This window comes from Schistocerca piceifrons, chromosome 2 (genome assembly GCF_021461385.2).
Source record: "Schistocerca piceifrons isolate TAMUIC-IGC-003096 chromosome 2, iqSchPice1.1, whole genome shotgun sequence".
Lineage (NCBI taxonomy): Eukaryota > Metazoa > Arthropoda > Insecta > Orthoptera > Acrididae > Schistocerca > Schistocerca piceifrons.
Genome location: NC_060139.1, coordinates 132,456,419 through 132,469,994, shown reverse-complemented (window position 1 = coordinate 132,469,994; position 13,576 = coordinate 132,456,419). Strand labels below are relative to the sequence as shown.

The window sequence follows — 13,576 nt, the reverse complement described above, 5'->3', positions numbered from 1 at the left end:
GGACCCACATACTTTATCAATATTTTAAAACCAAATGAAGGACACTTATTGTAGCACAAAGAAAGGCAAACATATCCTTGGCAAAGTTAGGGATGTAAAAGAAGGGAAATAGCTTTTAAGCTTGGGGTGGTAGCTTCAAAGACATTTAAATCAGAAAATCTTAACATTTTTATTATTACTGGTTAGTATTAGTACCCATGTCATGTAATAACACATTGTATCACAAAGTAATATGATACATGGATTGATACTTCCTATTTTAGATGCATTCCACTCTAGAAGCCCAGAAACTTTATGTTCTCAGACAAATCACAATACATTTAACAGGGTGGGTCAGAGCCCACTATGTTATGGAATAACGTTTAACACCCAAAAATGCATGAATGTCAAGATGTTTTAACTTATATCTTAAGCTTCCAGGTAAGTGAAAAAGCTAGTTCCTTCTTTTAGATCTGCCCAGGGGATAGTCAACTTGTGTGTGTTGTGATAGCATTTTTCATGTTTCACAACTTTTACTCTATCATAATTTTAACAGACTGTCATAGCTTCACACCTGATCTACATTTTTGACTCAGGCAATGACTGATCCAGTATAGGCTTTTTATTGTCTTTTGAACCGTGTTTCTTATGTTGTGGCAACAGACGAAGCTTTCACAAAATAGGACAACCACCGACACTTCCTACAAAATTTGAACTGATTTGCATAATTCTGATGTACAGAAGCATCACTTCAAAAAACCCAGCTCAACGTTTTTACATGTGAAATCCAAATGAAGCTGGAGTTTTTCAAACAGTTCAAACTTATCTTAGACCAATGTCCAACACACTGGTGGACATTTGAACCAGAAGTCTCACTCCAGTCAAGAGTTGTTCTAGGGTGGCTGTTTCAGAACGTAAGATCACAACAGTTGACATACATATGGTGACATTAGCTGAGTACTAATTTCAGCCTGATTAGAATCTTTTGCAAAAGGAATCAATTCAGTTTCAGATCATTGCCCAACCCTCAGATTACCATAACACAGCCACAGTAAGATGTTCAGATGGCTACACAAGTGGCCACCGGTCTGGGCTAAATCAAACTTTTTACCTGATGCTCCCACCTCACAAAGAAACCGAGCATCAACATCCCACCTGCCTGCACTCCTGCCCAACAAATTCACAATCCTGTGCGTGTTCATTTCAGAGATTTGTTACCATGCTCCCCTGCTGTAATAACAGAATTGAGTATGTACTACCATAGGCCATTAATGTTTCTTTTGAGCGGTATTATTTGCTAAATGGTTCCGAAGTGATCTTTTCAAACAGCTACCAACAACTATTTTTAAACCATCTTGTTTCTCGTTTTTAATGATGTTTTAAAATTTATTGGTTTAATGTTTTGCACTGCTTTGAAACTGATCTAACAGAATGAGCTCCTCCATGCCAACCAGCACTGATTCTGAGAACACCGATTGTGTTGAACCCCACTTTCACTTGTCACATGACTTACTGGAAGCTTTCCATCAAGGTAGTCAGGCAGATTAAGTATTTAACATACAGGAAACATTTTAGTACCACACCTACACTTATTGTCGAAAGTTCAACCACATGGGGAATCAATTTTGTTACAGTCTTTTGGGAGGGAGGATGCAGCATGTTATTTTTGATGGACAGTCACTGTCACATGTAATAACTTCAGGTACTGGGCTCCTTGCTGTTCATGTTGTATATTAATGACCTTTCAGACAGTATTAATAGTAACTGACTTTCCAGATGACGTTATGTATAGTCAAATACTGTCTGGACGAAGCTGCATAAATATTCAATCTAATCTAGGTAAGATTTGAAAGTAGTGCAAAGACTGGCAACTGTGCACTCCACAAAACGAAAAACTTTGTATCCTATGTATCAGTGATTCACAGTTTGAATCTGTTAACTTATAGAAGTACCTGGGTTTATCATTGTCGGGATATGAAATGGCATGACCACAGACTGCTGTGTATAGAGAAGGGGCAGACTTCAGTTTATTGGTAGAGTAATGTGGAAGTGCAAATCAATGTACGAAGGAGACTGCTTACGCATCACTCGTGTGGCCCATTCTGAAACGGAGTGTGGGACCCATACCAGATAGGACTAGTGAAGGATATTTAACATAACAGCACGAATGGCAACTTGTTTGACCCATGGGTAAGTTACAGTGGTGCTGAAAAAGTGGCAGATTCGAAGGTAGACGGAAATTATCCCAAGGAAGTCTACTAAGTTTCAAGAAACGGCTTTATATGACGATTCTACGAATGTACTTCAACCCCTTAGGTACAGCTCGCAGGATGGGTCGTGATGACATTGTAACTGCAGAACGCACAGAAGCATTCGAGTAATTCATCCGGCGCTCCATACGCGAGTTGAACGGGAAGAAACCCAAATAGCTGGTACACTGGGACGTACCGTCTGCCATGCACTTCGCGGTGGTTTGCACAGTATGTATGTAGATTTAAATTTAAATGCACGGCTGCCTCAAAATATCTACTGACAAATAACTCGATGACGCGACTGACCGCTGCGCAAAATTACACTGCCGCCACATCCTGCGTTAGAAGTGAACGGGAGTACACTCGGACATGTAGCAGTTGCGCCGGCTAGTCTCTAGCTGTGGCCGCTAGAGGCGTGAATCTCGAGCTTCGCGCGGCGGCATTCCTGGCGCCCTTGGCGAATCAGTGCGGCTGGTGTTGTCTTTCCCTCCCCCCCTCCTGGCCCCTCACTCACAGCTTTGCCCGCTACAGGTTCCGTGGCCGCAAATCTGGCAACGTGGCGCGTGACCTGCAGCCAGCGAACAGCGCACCACGCGACCAGGTACGGCCGACACGCTCGAGTGCTCGCGGAAGGCCGGCTGACCGCTGGTGGTGCAGTCCCTGGCCCTGACTGGGCGCACTAAGAAACAGAATTCCGAAACTAGTACCAACTGACATTTCATGTTGCAATATGCAAACCCCGCCCATCCACCCCCTCCTTCCCAAATCATCGAGGGACACCATAATTCGAGTTAAAAGTCTAAAATACTATCTTGCAACAAGGTTCCTATGTCTTCCTCTGGACCTTTCTGCCTTTGATACTTTAATTGGTGTTTATTCTCAAAAATTTTAGAAAAGTTATGTACAGGCAACTTCTCAACCATCTGGCCACAAATAACACTATCAACAACACAGTTTGTATTTCTGAAGGGTTCTGATACCAAGAAGGCTATTTACACCTACAGTGAAAATGTACTTAATTCATTAAATAACAAGTTACAAGCAGCAGGTATTTTCTGTGATTTGTCAAAGGCATTCGATTGTGTGAACCACAACATCCTTTTAAATAAATTAGAATTCTATGGTATCACGGGCAGTGCTGCAAAATGGCTGAAGTCATACCTCGCTAACAGGAAACAAAGGGTGTCAGTGCAAGGGACTAGTGAATTAAGTCATCAGTGATCATCAGAATGGGAAGAAATTACATGTGGTGTCCCACAAGGATCCTTCTTAGGGCCATTGCTTTTTCTTGTGTACATTAACGATTTCTTATCAGTTACACTGCCAGAAGCAGAGTTCGTTTTGTTTGCAGATGACAAGTATTGCAATAAATAGTATGTCGAGTGTAGTTCTAGAAAGATCTGCTTATGATATTTTCATGGGTATTAATAAAAGGTTTAAAGCCAACTCACTGACATTAAACTTCGAAAGTCTCTATATGCAATTGAGAACCTGCAAGAGGTTTCCACCCAGCATATGCATAAAGTATGAAGAGCAGATAGAAGAGGTTGACAGTCTTAAATTCCTGGGATTACAACTTGATAAATTCAGTTGGGAGGAACACACCACAGAACTGCAGAAACGCCTTAACAAATCTGTATTTGCAATTCGAATGTTAGCAGACACGGGAGACATAAAAATGAAAAAGCTTGCATACTTTGCCTACTTTCATTCCATAATGTCATATGGTATAATATTTTGGGGTAACTCTTCAAGTAAAAAGTTTTCGGAGTCCAAAAGCGTGTAATACATATTTGTGGAGTCAATTCACAGAGGTCATGTAGAAACCTCTTCAAAGAACTGGGTATATTAACCATTGCCTCTCGGTATATTTACTCCTTAATGAAATTTGTCCTAAATAATATATCTTTTTCCAACAGCTCAGTTCATACATACAATACCAGGAACAAAAATGATCTGCACAAGGACTTAATAGCACTTTAGTTCAAAAAGGGGTCCACTACTCAGGAACACATCTTCAATAGTTTGCCAGCAAACAAAAATTTAGTTACAAATAAAGATCAGTTTAAAAGGAGCCTGAAAGACTTACTAGTGGCCAACTCCTACTCTGTTGAATTTTTTTAATAGAAACATGATTTATATATTCGTACTATTAGTATTGTTATTTTAGCTTAAAAATGACCTGTTCCACACTTACAAGGATCTCCTCAGCACGGATCTATGGAACGAAAAACTAATCTAATCTAACCCATGACAATTTCTTAACAGTGTGTCCATTTTTCCCGGTCTTCTGCAGCTGGTCCTGAGAATGGTGTGTTTTCTCTCTAGTCTATCCATCGTCTAGGTGGTCTTCCCTGCAATCTTTCTCCTTCGACTGTCTGGGACGATCATTCTCGAGTTATCCTGTCGTCGAATTATGGGACGAAAGACCTGCAGAAACCGTTGGAAACAAATACAGGACAACCTCTTCTCCGCTGAGTTCGTTAAGGTTTCTTTCGTTGCCAGAGTGAAATTTCCACTCTGCAGCAGAATGTGCGTTGGTATGAAACTTCCAGGCAGATTAAAACTGTCTGACAGTTTGCTTTACGCGGGCAAGTGCTCTACTGGCTGACACCCAAGCGCGACTCACGACCCCTCGCCCATAGCTTCAGTACCTCGTCTTCTTACCTTCCAAACTTCACGCCAAGAAGTTTTTTTTTGTGTTATGTACGTTTGCTCATCCATGATATTCTCGGCAACGTCCTACGTCCACATATCTATTTCTTTTGAGGTCAGATTCAGTTACCGCCCACATTTCAACGCCATAGAAGGAAACGAAACACCAGAGATTTCAGGTCTCCCGATTTAGAAAGACGCTTTAGGGCTTTGTCTTCCGAATCACTGTCAGCGCCAATGCAGCATCCCTACCCAGAACAATCTTACGGCTTATTCCCTGGGTAGAGCCACCAGGCAGATGAAGTGACCAACTTCATATTCTGATAGCATATCAGCAGCTGGTAGCGATTCGCCTGTCAATTATATCCGTCTTTATTAATGGACATTCCACGTTTCTCTGAACTCAATGCAGTAATTTATTTCCACTTGTGATCCTGCACACAGTATGGTGTCATCAGCAAATCTGAAGTTACTGATTCTTCGCCCTCCAAACCGGTTTCCACCAGTCCATCCTCAAAGCCTTTCTCTTAACATATTCTCCAACAATGTTAAATAGAACCGGTGTCTGAATGCACCACTAACTCTTTTACGTGGTTCCAAAGGGCTTCACGTAGCCGGGTCGGCACCATCTGCTATTCGCTCCATCAGCTGGTCAACTACCGATCTTCTGAGTATAATCTTGCTTCAGCACAACCGCTGGTTGGCCTCGTCCGCGGTAAGAGACACTAACGATCCAGCCTTGAGGACATGAAGTTGCTATTGCTGAACATTGCCTTTGTAAAAGTCATCCTTATGGAATTTAAGGTCTCCAAATTGGCTACCCACCTGTCGAAATATCGGCGGTTGTGAAAGACGTCATCCGTCTGCATTCCACCAAGTTGCTTGCTGCCGGTTTTCTTCCACTAGTTGACGCAATAGTTCTGCAACCAGTTTATGCAGCGTCCACATTTATTACAAGTACTCTTATAAATAAGTCCCGTCTGCGGAATCTTAACTGGCGTCCGTGAATTAGCAGACCGAGTCACTTCTGCACGCCATAAACATCGCTGCGGCTGATTAAGATGCAGCAGCCAGTGCGTCTAAGACAACCATATATATTGCACCCAGTCACGTGACCGCCTCTGCTGTGACCGCGCAATTTGCTCCCACTTAGCAAGCAGCAGCAGCAGCAGCAGCAGAAGCAGCAGCAGCGCAGGTAGGCGCAAGAGGGCAAAGAAGGTACGGCCGTCGCACCCATGCGATACATCTGCTCCACTATTTGGACCCGCCAGTGCGTTTGTGTTCAGGTTACTTAAAGAAATGCAGCTGGGTGACGTAGTCGACAACCTCCGATATTTCGACAGGTGCACATCCTGTCATGTTAACAGCTTTACCGTAAATTCTCTTAAGTTACCTAATACTGCATACGCCGGGAGAAATTGAGGTGTCACTAGACCGTTACTGTGACGGCCCACAGCTGAAAAATTAATGCAGTCATGAGGAACAAGATCCATCTTTAAGCTTTGCGACAAAGTTGCAGGATATCTACATTTCTCCTACTGTTTTCACTTTAGAAAATCTCTGAACGGTAGTATCTTATCGATAAGCTGTTGAGGGCCCCGCCTTCTTGCAACAAAATTGCGTATTTAGTTTAATCCTCAAACATGGTTCGCCGCGGTGGGTGTTTTCTTTAATTCTGACTTTTTCGCATTATCCAACTGTGGTTCAAGATTTTCTTCTTGTGGTTCACATTTAACTTTTCTAAATATCACGTAATGCCAACCCAGTTAAGCTACCTTTCTTAATGATGATCCTGCCAAATTACACGAACGGAAAAATAATGCAAGCACCATATGGTGACTTTCGGAGTATGTAGGTGAAGGCATACACGTAAGAGCGAGTGGAACTTTTAAGAAACTATGATGAGGGACTATCTTTTCTCCTGGATGTTTGTTAAGCAGAAAACACTGTAGGTCAAAATGGAAGCATAGTATGATTAAGTATTTGGTATGGAGACTGGCGCGGTAGGTGGCGAGAATAGCTTGTTCGATTGAAGCCTGAAGAGGGTAAGATTTATGGTCATTCTTTTCGGTCTCTCAAACATTTCCTTTCAGTATTGTGTGCGGATAGTGCATTTACTTAAGAGCTTAAATTTAAACTATTTCAGACTCTATGGCATACCTGTTAACTTTACGTTTACAGTACGTATATGACTGAACAGTGTCATTTGCCGTAGCGAAGACTATAGCCGCCGGCACGAGTCCTCTTACAGCGAGCAGTCCGTAATTATGAACCGAGGCTCAGTCACCTGCGGCTCTGTAGATCTGTTCTGGGTCGAGGAGGATTCGCAGTGTTACTATCATCTCCTCCGGCTCCCTACTTGCCCTCACGATCTCCACTGACGTGCAACACATGTACTATGTAAGTTTATTAAATTTACGTACAGTATTTTCATGTATAGGTCTAGTAATTTGTCGACATCAGTATCGCCCAAGAAATTCTATCAGGAAACTCGATCCTTCCAAAAGTACATACCCGAAATTTAGACGTACACGAGTCAATGTGAGAACTTTAAGAGCAACGAACACACTGAGAATGTCAATTTACTCAACATAAAATCTACATGCGCATTACAGTGTTTGAAGAAGCACTACAATTGTGGAAACTGCTGGAAACTATGGCTATACAAGCGCGTATGCTGTTTGAGTTTTTTCCCTTAGTGCAGGGTTTTTCCCTATTTGCTTTCACTTAGTTCTGTTCTTTCTGATGACCTCTCGACAGGTCTTCACCTGGAGACCCGAACGGGGCAGATTACGCCCGCGATATTTTTCTCATTGGTAGGCCATTGAGTCAAAACAGAGCTGCACTGTATAGCAAGGGTAGAGAAGCCACCTCACCCCACCTTGCTCCATGGTTCTTGGGGGCTAAGGTTATTTATGTATGGGAAAATACTGCTATTGAAACCTTGTTTTGAAAGCATGAAGACACTTAAGACTTCCCCTCCCCTTTACCTCATGCATCCCGGCCTCTTCGCATTGAGTTACTTGTGCAGGAGCTAATACTGGCCTGCAAAATAAGGTTTTATGGAAAGTGGCTCTGACTTAAAATGTGAAGCCTTTAGACAAATTGGATGTGTGTAGGGGTTTCGACTGACCGAAGCCAAGCTCTCCACCCAATGAACTGTGCCGTGTGTAGCGCCGGTGTGCCAACCTCTAGACAAATGTTGGCATTTTGTCACCGCTCGCGAAATTAAACGCTGTTCTATTACAAATGAGAGTCAAAATGGACTTACAACTTCGGAATGATACAGAAATTTTTATTTTGCGAAGCACCAATCTTACAATACTTTTTAAATGAACACACCGCAATTTGACTTTTTCAATTACGACCAGGTTTCGGGCTTTTTGCCATTTTCTAGTGGTTGGATTAATGCCGAACATATATTGCAAGAAAGCTTATTGCCAATTTCGAGTTTTATGTCCTGCAATATGTTAATGACACTCACTTGAAAATGGCATGAAAGGCCGAAACCTTGGGTCATAATTAAACAATACAACCTAATGGCGATGTGTTCATTTGAAAAATATGGAAATTTATTGAGAACTTACAGAATCTGTAGCAAACAACCTCAAGTTTGATTACATAGTGCACCAGTCCCCATTCCCCAACCTCGATAATTGCTTTCCAGGTAGATGGATCGGTGGATTGGTCGCGAAGCGCCAATCGCGTGGGCACCTCCCTCCCCTGACTTCACACTGAATTTCTTTCACTTGGGCTTCATTGAAGACCGAGTGCATGTTTCTCCCCTAAAAAACTATTTACTCGGCCCGAAAAATCGAGTCTTCGCTGCTGTTGCACAAGTTGCGCCCGATTTGCTGGAAAAAAAAGAGGGTGAAGAAATTTATTACCGGTTTTATGTTTGCCAAATCACAATGGTAGTCACATCGAAACAAAATGATACTTCACATTTAGACTAGATGGACGTTAATTCATAAAATACGATTTTTCATTGTTTTACGTGTTGAAGTTCAGCCTATATTCAAGCCCTCTGTTATAAATAGCAAAGAGTCAGATTTTTTACTACAGTTCCAACAGTTGTTAAATAATTTCATTTGTTATGTACCTGATATTTATTAGATGATTAGCACCACCACTGTTTACTAGTCCTCATTTAAACGGCGTTTCTTGAACTTACAGGTACATAAATTAAAAACTTTTACACGAACGTGTATTTTGCTTTACCATGATATTTCCTCAGGCCTGTTGCTGGTTTCAGGATTCTTTTTCCTGAGTAATTGTAGGGGTACAACAGCACTGAATTCGTGGTCGTCTTAAACTCTGCCAGTGGCTGAAAAAAGTAATGTAGCTCATAACCTCACGTTGCAGCTTACTACCTTTATCATGAGATCTTTTGCGTCAAATGTGATCTGCTGACGTTCCGAACTGTACGAATCATCCACTGCTAATTAAGAAAGTAATGGGCTCCCAGCCGCTGAAGTAACAGCGCGAGTTAATTTTTTCCTTGCATTAGCCACTGATTCGCTCACAGCTTTCTCTTTGCTTTCTTTAGTCTTGTTATCTCTTTAACATCCAAGGCAGAGCCCTGTTCTTGTTTCTGTGCAGAACCAAGTGGGTTCTCAGAGCATACACTCAATGAACATAAGTGGAACAGGGCGGTGCTGTAATAGCTGAGTGCGGTCAGTCGGGACTTGTGTAGGCTGCTACGAAATTTGTCGATCGGTCAACAGATAAATTAGTGCCTATGGCAAAAAGAATTAGACGTGGCAGTCGGATATTCGATCGTTGACAGTAGGAATGAGTTAAAGATAGCAGACCGCGCTTCGAAACAACTTGTGGAGTTGGGATAGGGATAGGCACTGAATCGTCGACGCTATGCAGGACGGAGCGTCATCCTGTCTATCTGGTGTTGCCGGCGACACAGAAGGGAAACGTTGAGGGGGAAGCGAGGGGAAGGGAAAAGGGGGAGGGGCAGCTGGTTGCGCAAGATCACACCACAGCTTGTGCTGCGTGCCTCTGCCCGTGTCGCAAGCGCTCCATTTCAACCGCACAGCCGTACACAACCAGTGGGTGTATGGACCGCGTCACCAGAGCAACGAAAACATTCTGTCCTGACTCGCCGTATCAGACTAGCTTAAGCCTCGTTAACACTATCCACTACTTTTAACCGCACCATTCAAACCACTGCAGTTCACATCTGGTAATTCCAGCATACTGGAAGTATGGAGCAAAAAGGGTTAAAGATTGCCTTTGTATCATCAGAGTAGTACATATGACAAGTCTTCATTAAGCTCGCCGACTGTTCGCCCAACTACCCAATTAAGAAAAAGGCATTTTCGAATCTAATATTTTTCAAGTCGTGCTACAGCGAGATGGAAACAATTACGATTATGTCCTACTGAGAATATCTAGTTACAGTTCAAATATTTGTCTCGGAACCAAGGCATGCTTTCCTAAAAGCCACATTCAGACAGTGTAGTTGCAAGCGAAGGTATGTACAGTTACGGACAGTGGGAGCCCGACGTTTACTGGAATATATCAAATCGCCCGTTTCTAGACACAGCTCATTAGCTTTCTCTGAAGGATCTATGACTTCAGTCCGAAGTCTTGATATACAGACGTAGGAAAATTAGACGGTAATGTATGAATTAGATTTCCACGTATTCAGACACATTACGGTGCATATTTAACTGCTGCCTGTCTTTCCTACTGAGTGAAGTCTCCAAACGCTTTCTGCTGAATTATTTGTTAGCCACTGAGGAGGCGAAAGATATTAAACCAAACGTTTCCAGTGTTAATACTGGCCACTGAGTAGATGCCCTACGCCTCTGCTATCTCTACTATGTTAAAATATTTAATGATAATTTCAAGTGAATATCAGCAAGGAGCATTTTTTACAGCAGTTTATACAGACTTTTCAAATTTCTAGTCATCGTGTAGACCGTGCATTAAAATCTATGAACGAACCGCTCGAGAGCAGGTAGTGTGCACGCAACGATATCAAGCCACTTGCGCTTTTTTTTTTTTTCGGCGAGCTCAAAGACGCTCGAAACCCTTACGCACTCCGTGAGCTATGTGGCTCTTACAATGATAGGCGAGGTTCTCCGCTTTGCGCAGGTTTTTATGCCTGCAGCAGCACGCGAACAGCTGGCGAGAATGTTGTTCGCTAGTGCACACGCACCCTTAGATAACTTTGCTAGCAGCAGTTGCGCAGACGCCCCGCCCGACATTGTTTCACAATTTTTGAACGTGTCGAAACGTTCAAGCGTGGCGCTACACAGCGAACGGGCGGTAACGGGCACATCGGTCAGCGCCGCTTTCACCGGCCACGAAGACACCCTGGAACATGACTCCGTGCTATCCAGTTCATTTACGAAGTCACAACAGCTTCGTTTGGAATCTCTGCGTGTGTGTACACACACACACACACACACACACACACACACACACACACACGCACGATAGTATCCGGTTAGCAACGACAAGAAATAACTGATAACACTCTTGACGTTCACACGACCGCAAGCAAATAGCGGCAGCTCTTGCTGTTAATGCACGATATGCGATGAACTCAAAGCTACAGCTACAGACTATTCCACACAAATATAAAAAAAACACATAGGCCGTTTGCTAATCGTCAACGCCATCGTTTCTATTACTAGAGCGTCATCTATCGAATCTCGTTCTGGTTGATTTCTAAAAATATCTTAACGGTCAGAATCTGAAGATTAAGCCCTCTTAGGAGTTCTCATGTAACCGAAAATTGTAATTCGTAACACAGTAAGTGCGCACAATTCGCCTTACAGAATAGTCGATCTCACCATTTGTAACAAACTTTTTAGACAACTCATTTCATGACAGTTTTCTGTTGCTACCACTTGTTACTTCCGAACGGCGAAAGCAGGTTTTAGATTACGTTTTTACACGTCTTGCTATCCCGCTGAAAAATCTAGTTTCCCATTTTTTTCACTGTAAGCATCCCGAAATAAGCTGTTCGAGTTTCCGATTGAGTCAGCACGACGGCTGTCTCTTTCGATTAAATATACGAAGTGGATAACCAATACTACTTCGCTCCACAAAGTATTGCGTACCGATTAACCGACACTTTTAAATTTAACACGGAATATGATACCCGAAGCACTTTCCAAAAACGGCGCCTATATAACCAGCAAATCCGGTAGCCAGAAGCTTATTTCAAAAAATGTATACTGGAGAGTACTTTAAAGACAGTTCAACAACGATGAGAAGCGATATTTACGAAAGCCGCATTTTGGAGCCCATTGTAAAAATGTGGGAAGGGTGTTTGCGCTCTTAACTAGTGGTTACTGGAGTGTCTTCGACTTACACCCTGAAGACGTCGCCGAGGAAGAATACTTCTGTCAACACGTCTAATCACAGCACAATTTTCCCGTGCCTACTTTCAGTTATGCTACCTAAATGAACAGGTTCAGCTCATTTTGGAAAAGAAGTATGTAGAGTCAGATGTAGTTCAAATGGCTCTGAGCACTATGGGACTTCTACGGTCATCAGTCACCTAGAACTACTTAAACCTAACTAACCTAAGGACATCACACACATCCATGGCCCAGACTGTAGCGCCTAGAACCGCTCGGCCGCCCCGGCCGGCTCAGATGTAGTCAAACAGTATCGTTCTCTTACAGGGGATGTTCGTGTATGAGAGAAAGGGTACAAGAGTATTTCGAATACTTTAAACATGTAAGTCTTTTTGCTTGAACAGTGACAAGGTTCTGGTAGGAGATTTAACTGTTAACACCCGTCAGCCCAAAGAAGAAATGACTTCCGTGTCGAGCTTGAGAGCTCGTTTGCGTGTGAGGATACTTCGCACGGTCAAACGGGGCAGCACAGATGGCGAACCGTATTTTAACCCTCCTACCTTCCGCCCTCTCGCAGTGTTCAGCTGTAGTGCCTAATAGTTACGTAACGACCATCACGTCCGCCGTAACTCCGGAACGCTGCCATCTCTTCACTGTACTCCGAAGCTTTATTGCACGGCACTCGCGATAGTCAAGGTGCGAACACTGTGCGCGCAGCGCGGACAGATTGTTAACGGCCGGCCAATATGGCGGCCCGGCGCGGGGCACCGACCTGTTGGCATCTCGGCGCCGGTGGTGGCGCGGGCCCTGGCGCGCCACTTTGCCATCAGCTGATGCTCGTCCGCGCAGACCGACCGCCGCCTGCGCCCGCTCGCCTCCCACTGCCGCTGCCGTCACGCTGGCACCGCCGCGCTCTCAGCGGCCGGCCGCGGGCTATCGCAGCGCGCTCTTATCTCACCGGCTGACACCATCGCTCGCCGCTCTGCAGCCTCTGTAGGCTAATTCTGCTGGCCGCGACGGGGCCAATTACGGCTCGGTTCTTATTAGATGTCAACTGAACTGATCATGACCTCAAATGTTGGAACATCAACTCCCCACTTTGCTCAGGCCGGTATTACACTATCAAGTTTGTCAAATCTCTTTGTCCAATATCTTTGTCAAAGATATTTGATGGTGTAATAGGGAACTTTGTCAAATGTTGTCCAATATTTGATCAAATATAGGGCCTCGCTGTAGATTTGATCAAAGAAGTCGCTTGCTTTCTGTTCACTGAAATCTGTTTGCAATGCGAATTTTGTCAGACGTAGATCCCCTATGAAAAAGCTGGCATACTATGCTTACTTTCATTCCATAATGTCA

The 13,576-nt window shown here is 43.5% G+C and overlaps 1 protein-coding gene across 2 annotated transcripts in view; it reads right to left on the bottom strand.

The window, feature by feature from the left end:
* Positions 1–13,576, bottom strand: part of LOC124777650 — a 46,405-nt gene that overhangs the window by 10,169 nt on the left and 22,660 nt on the right. Inside the window, exon 1 of one of the 2 annotated variants that reach the window (XM_047253130.1) lies at positions 2,428–2,452. The exons of the other annotated variant lie outside the window; for it this stretch is intronic. Within the exon in view, the coding sequence (XP_047109086.1) occupies positions 2,428–2,437 (10 nt within the window). The 5' untranslated portion in view covers positions 2,438–2,452. Of the gene's footprint in view, positions 1–2,427; positions 2,453–13,576 lie in introns of those variants that run through there. 2 annotated transcript variants of the gene reach the window in all.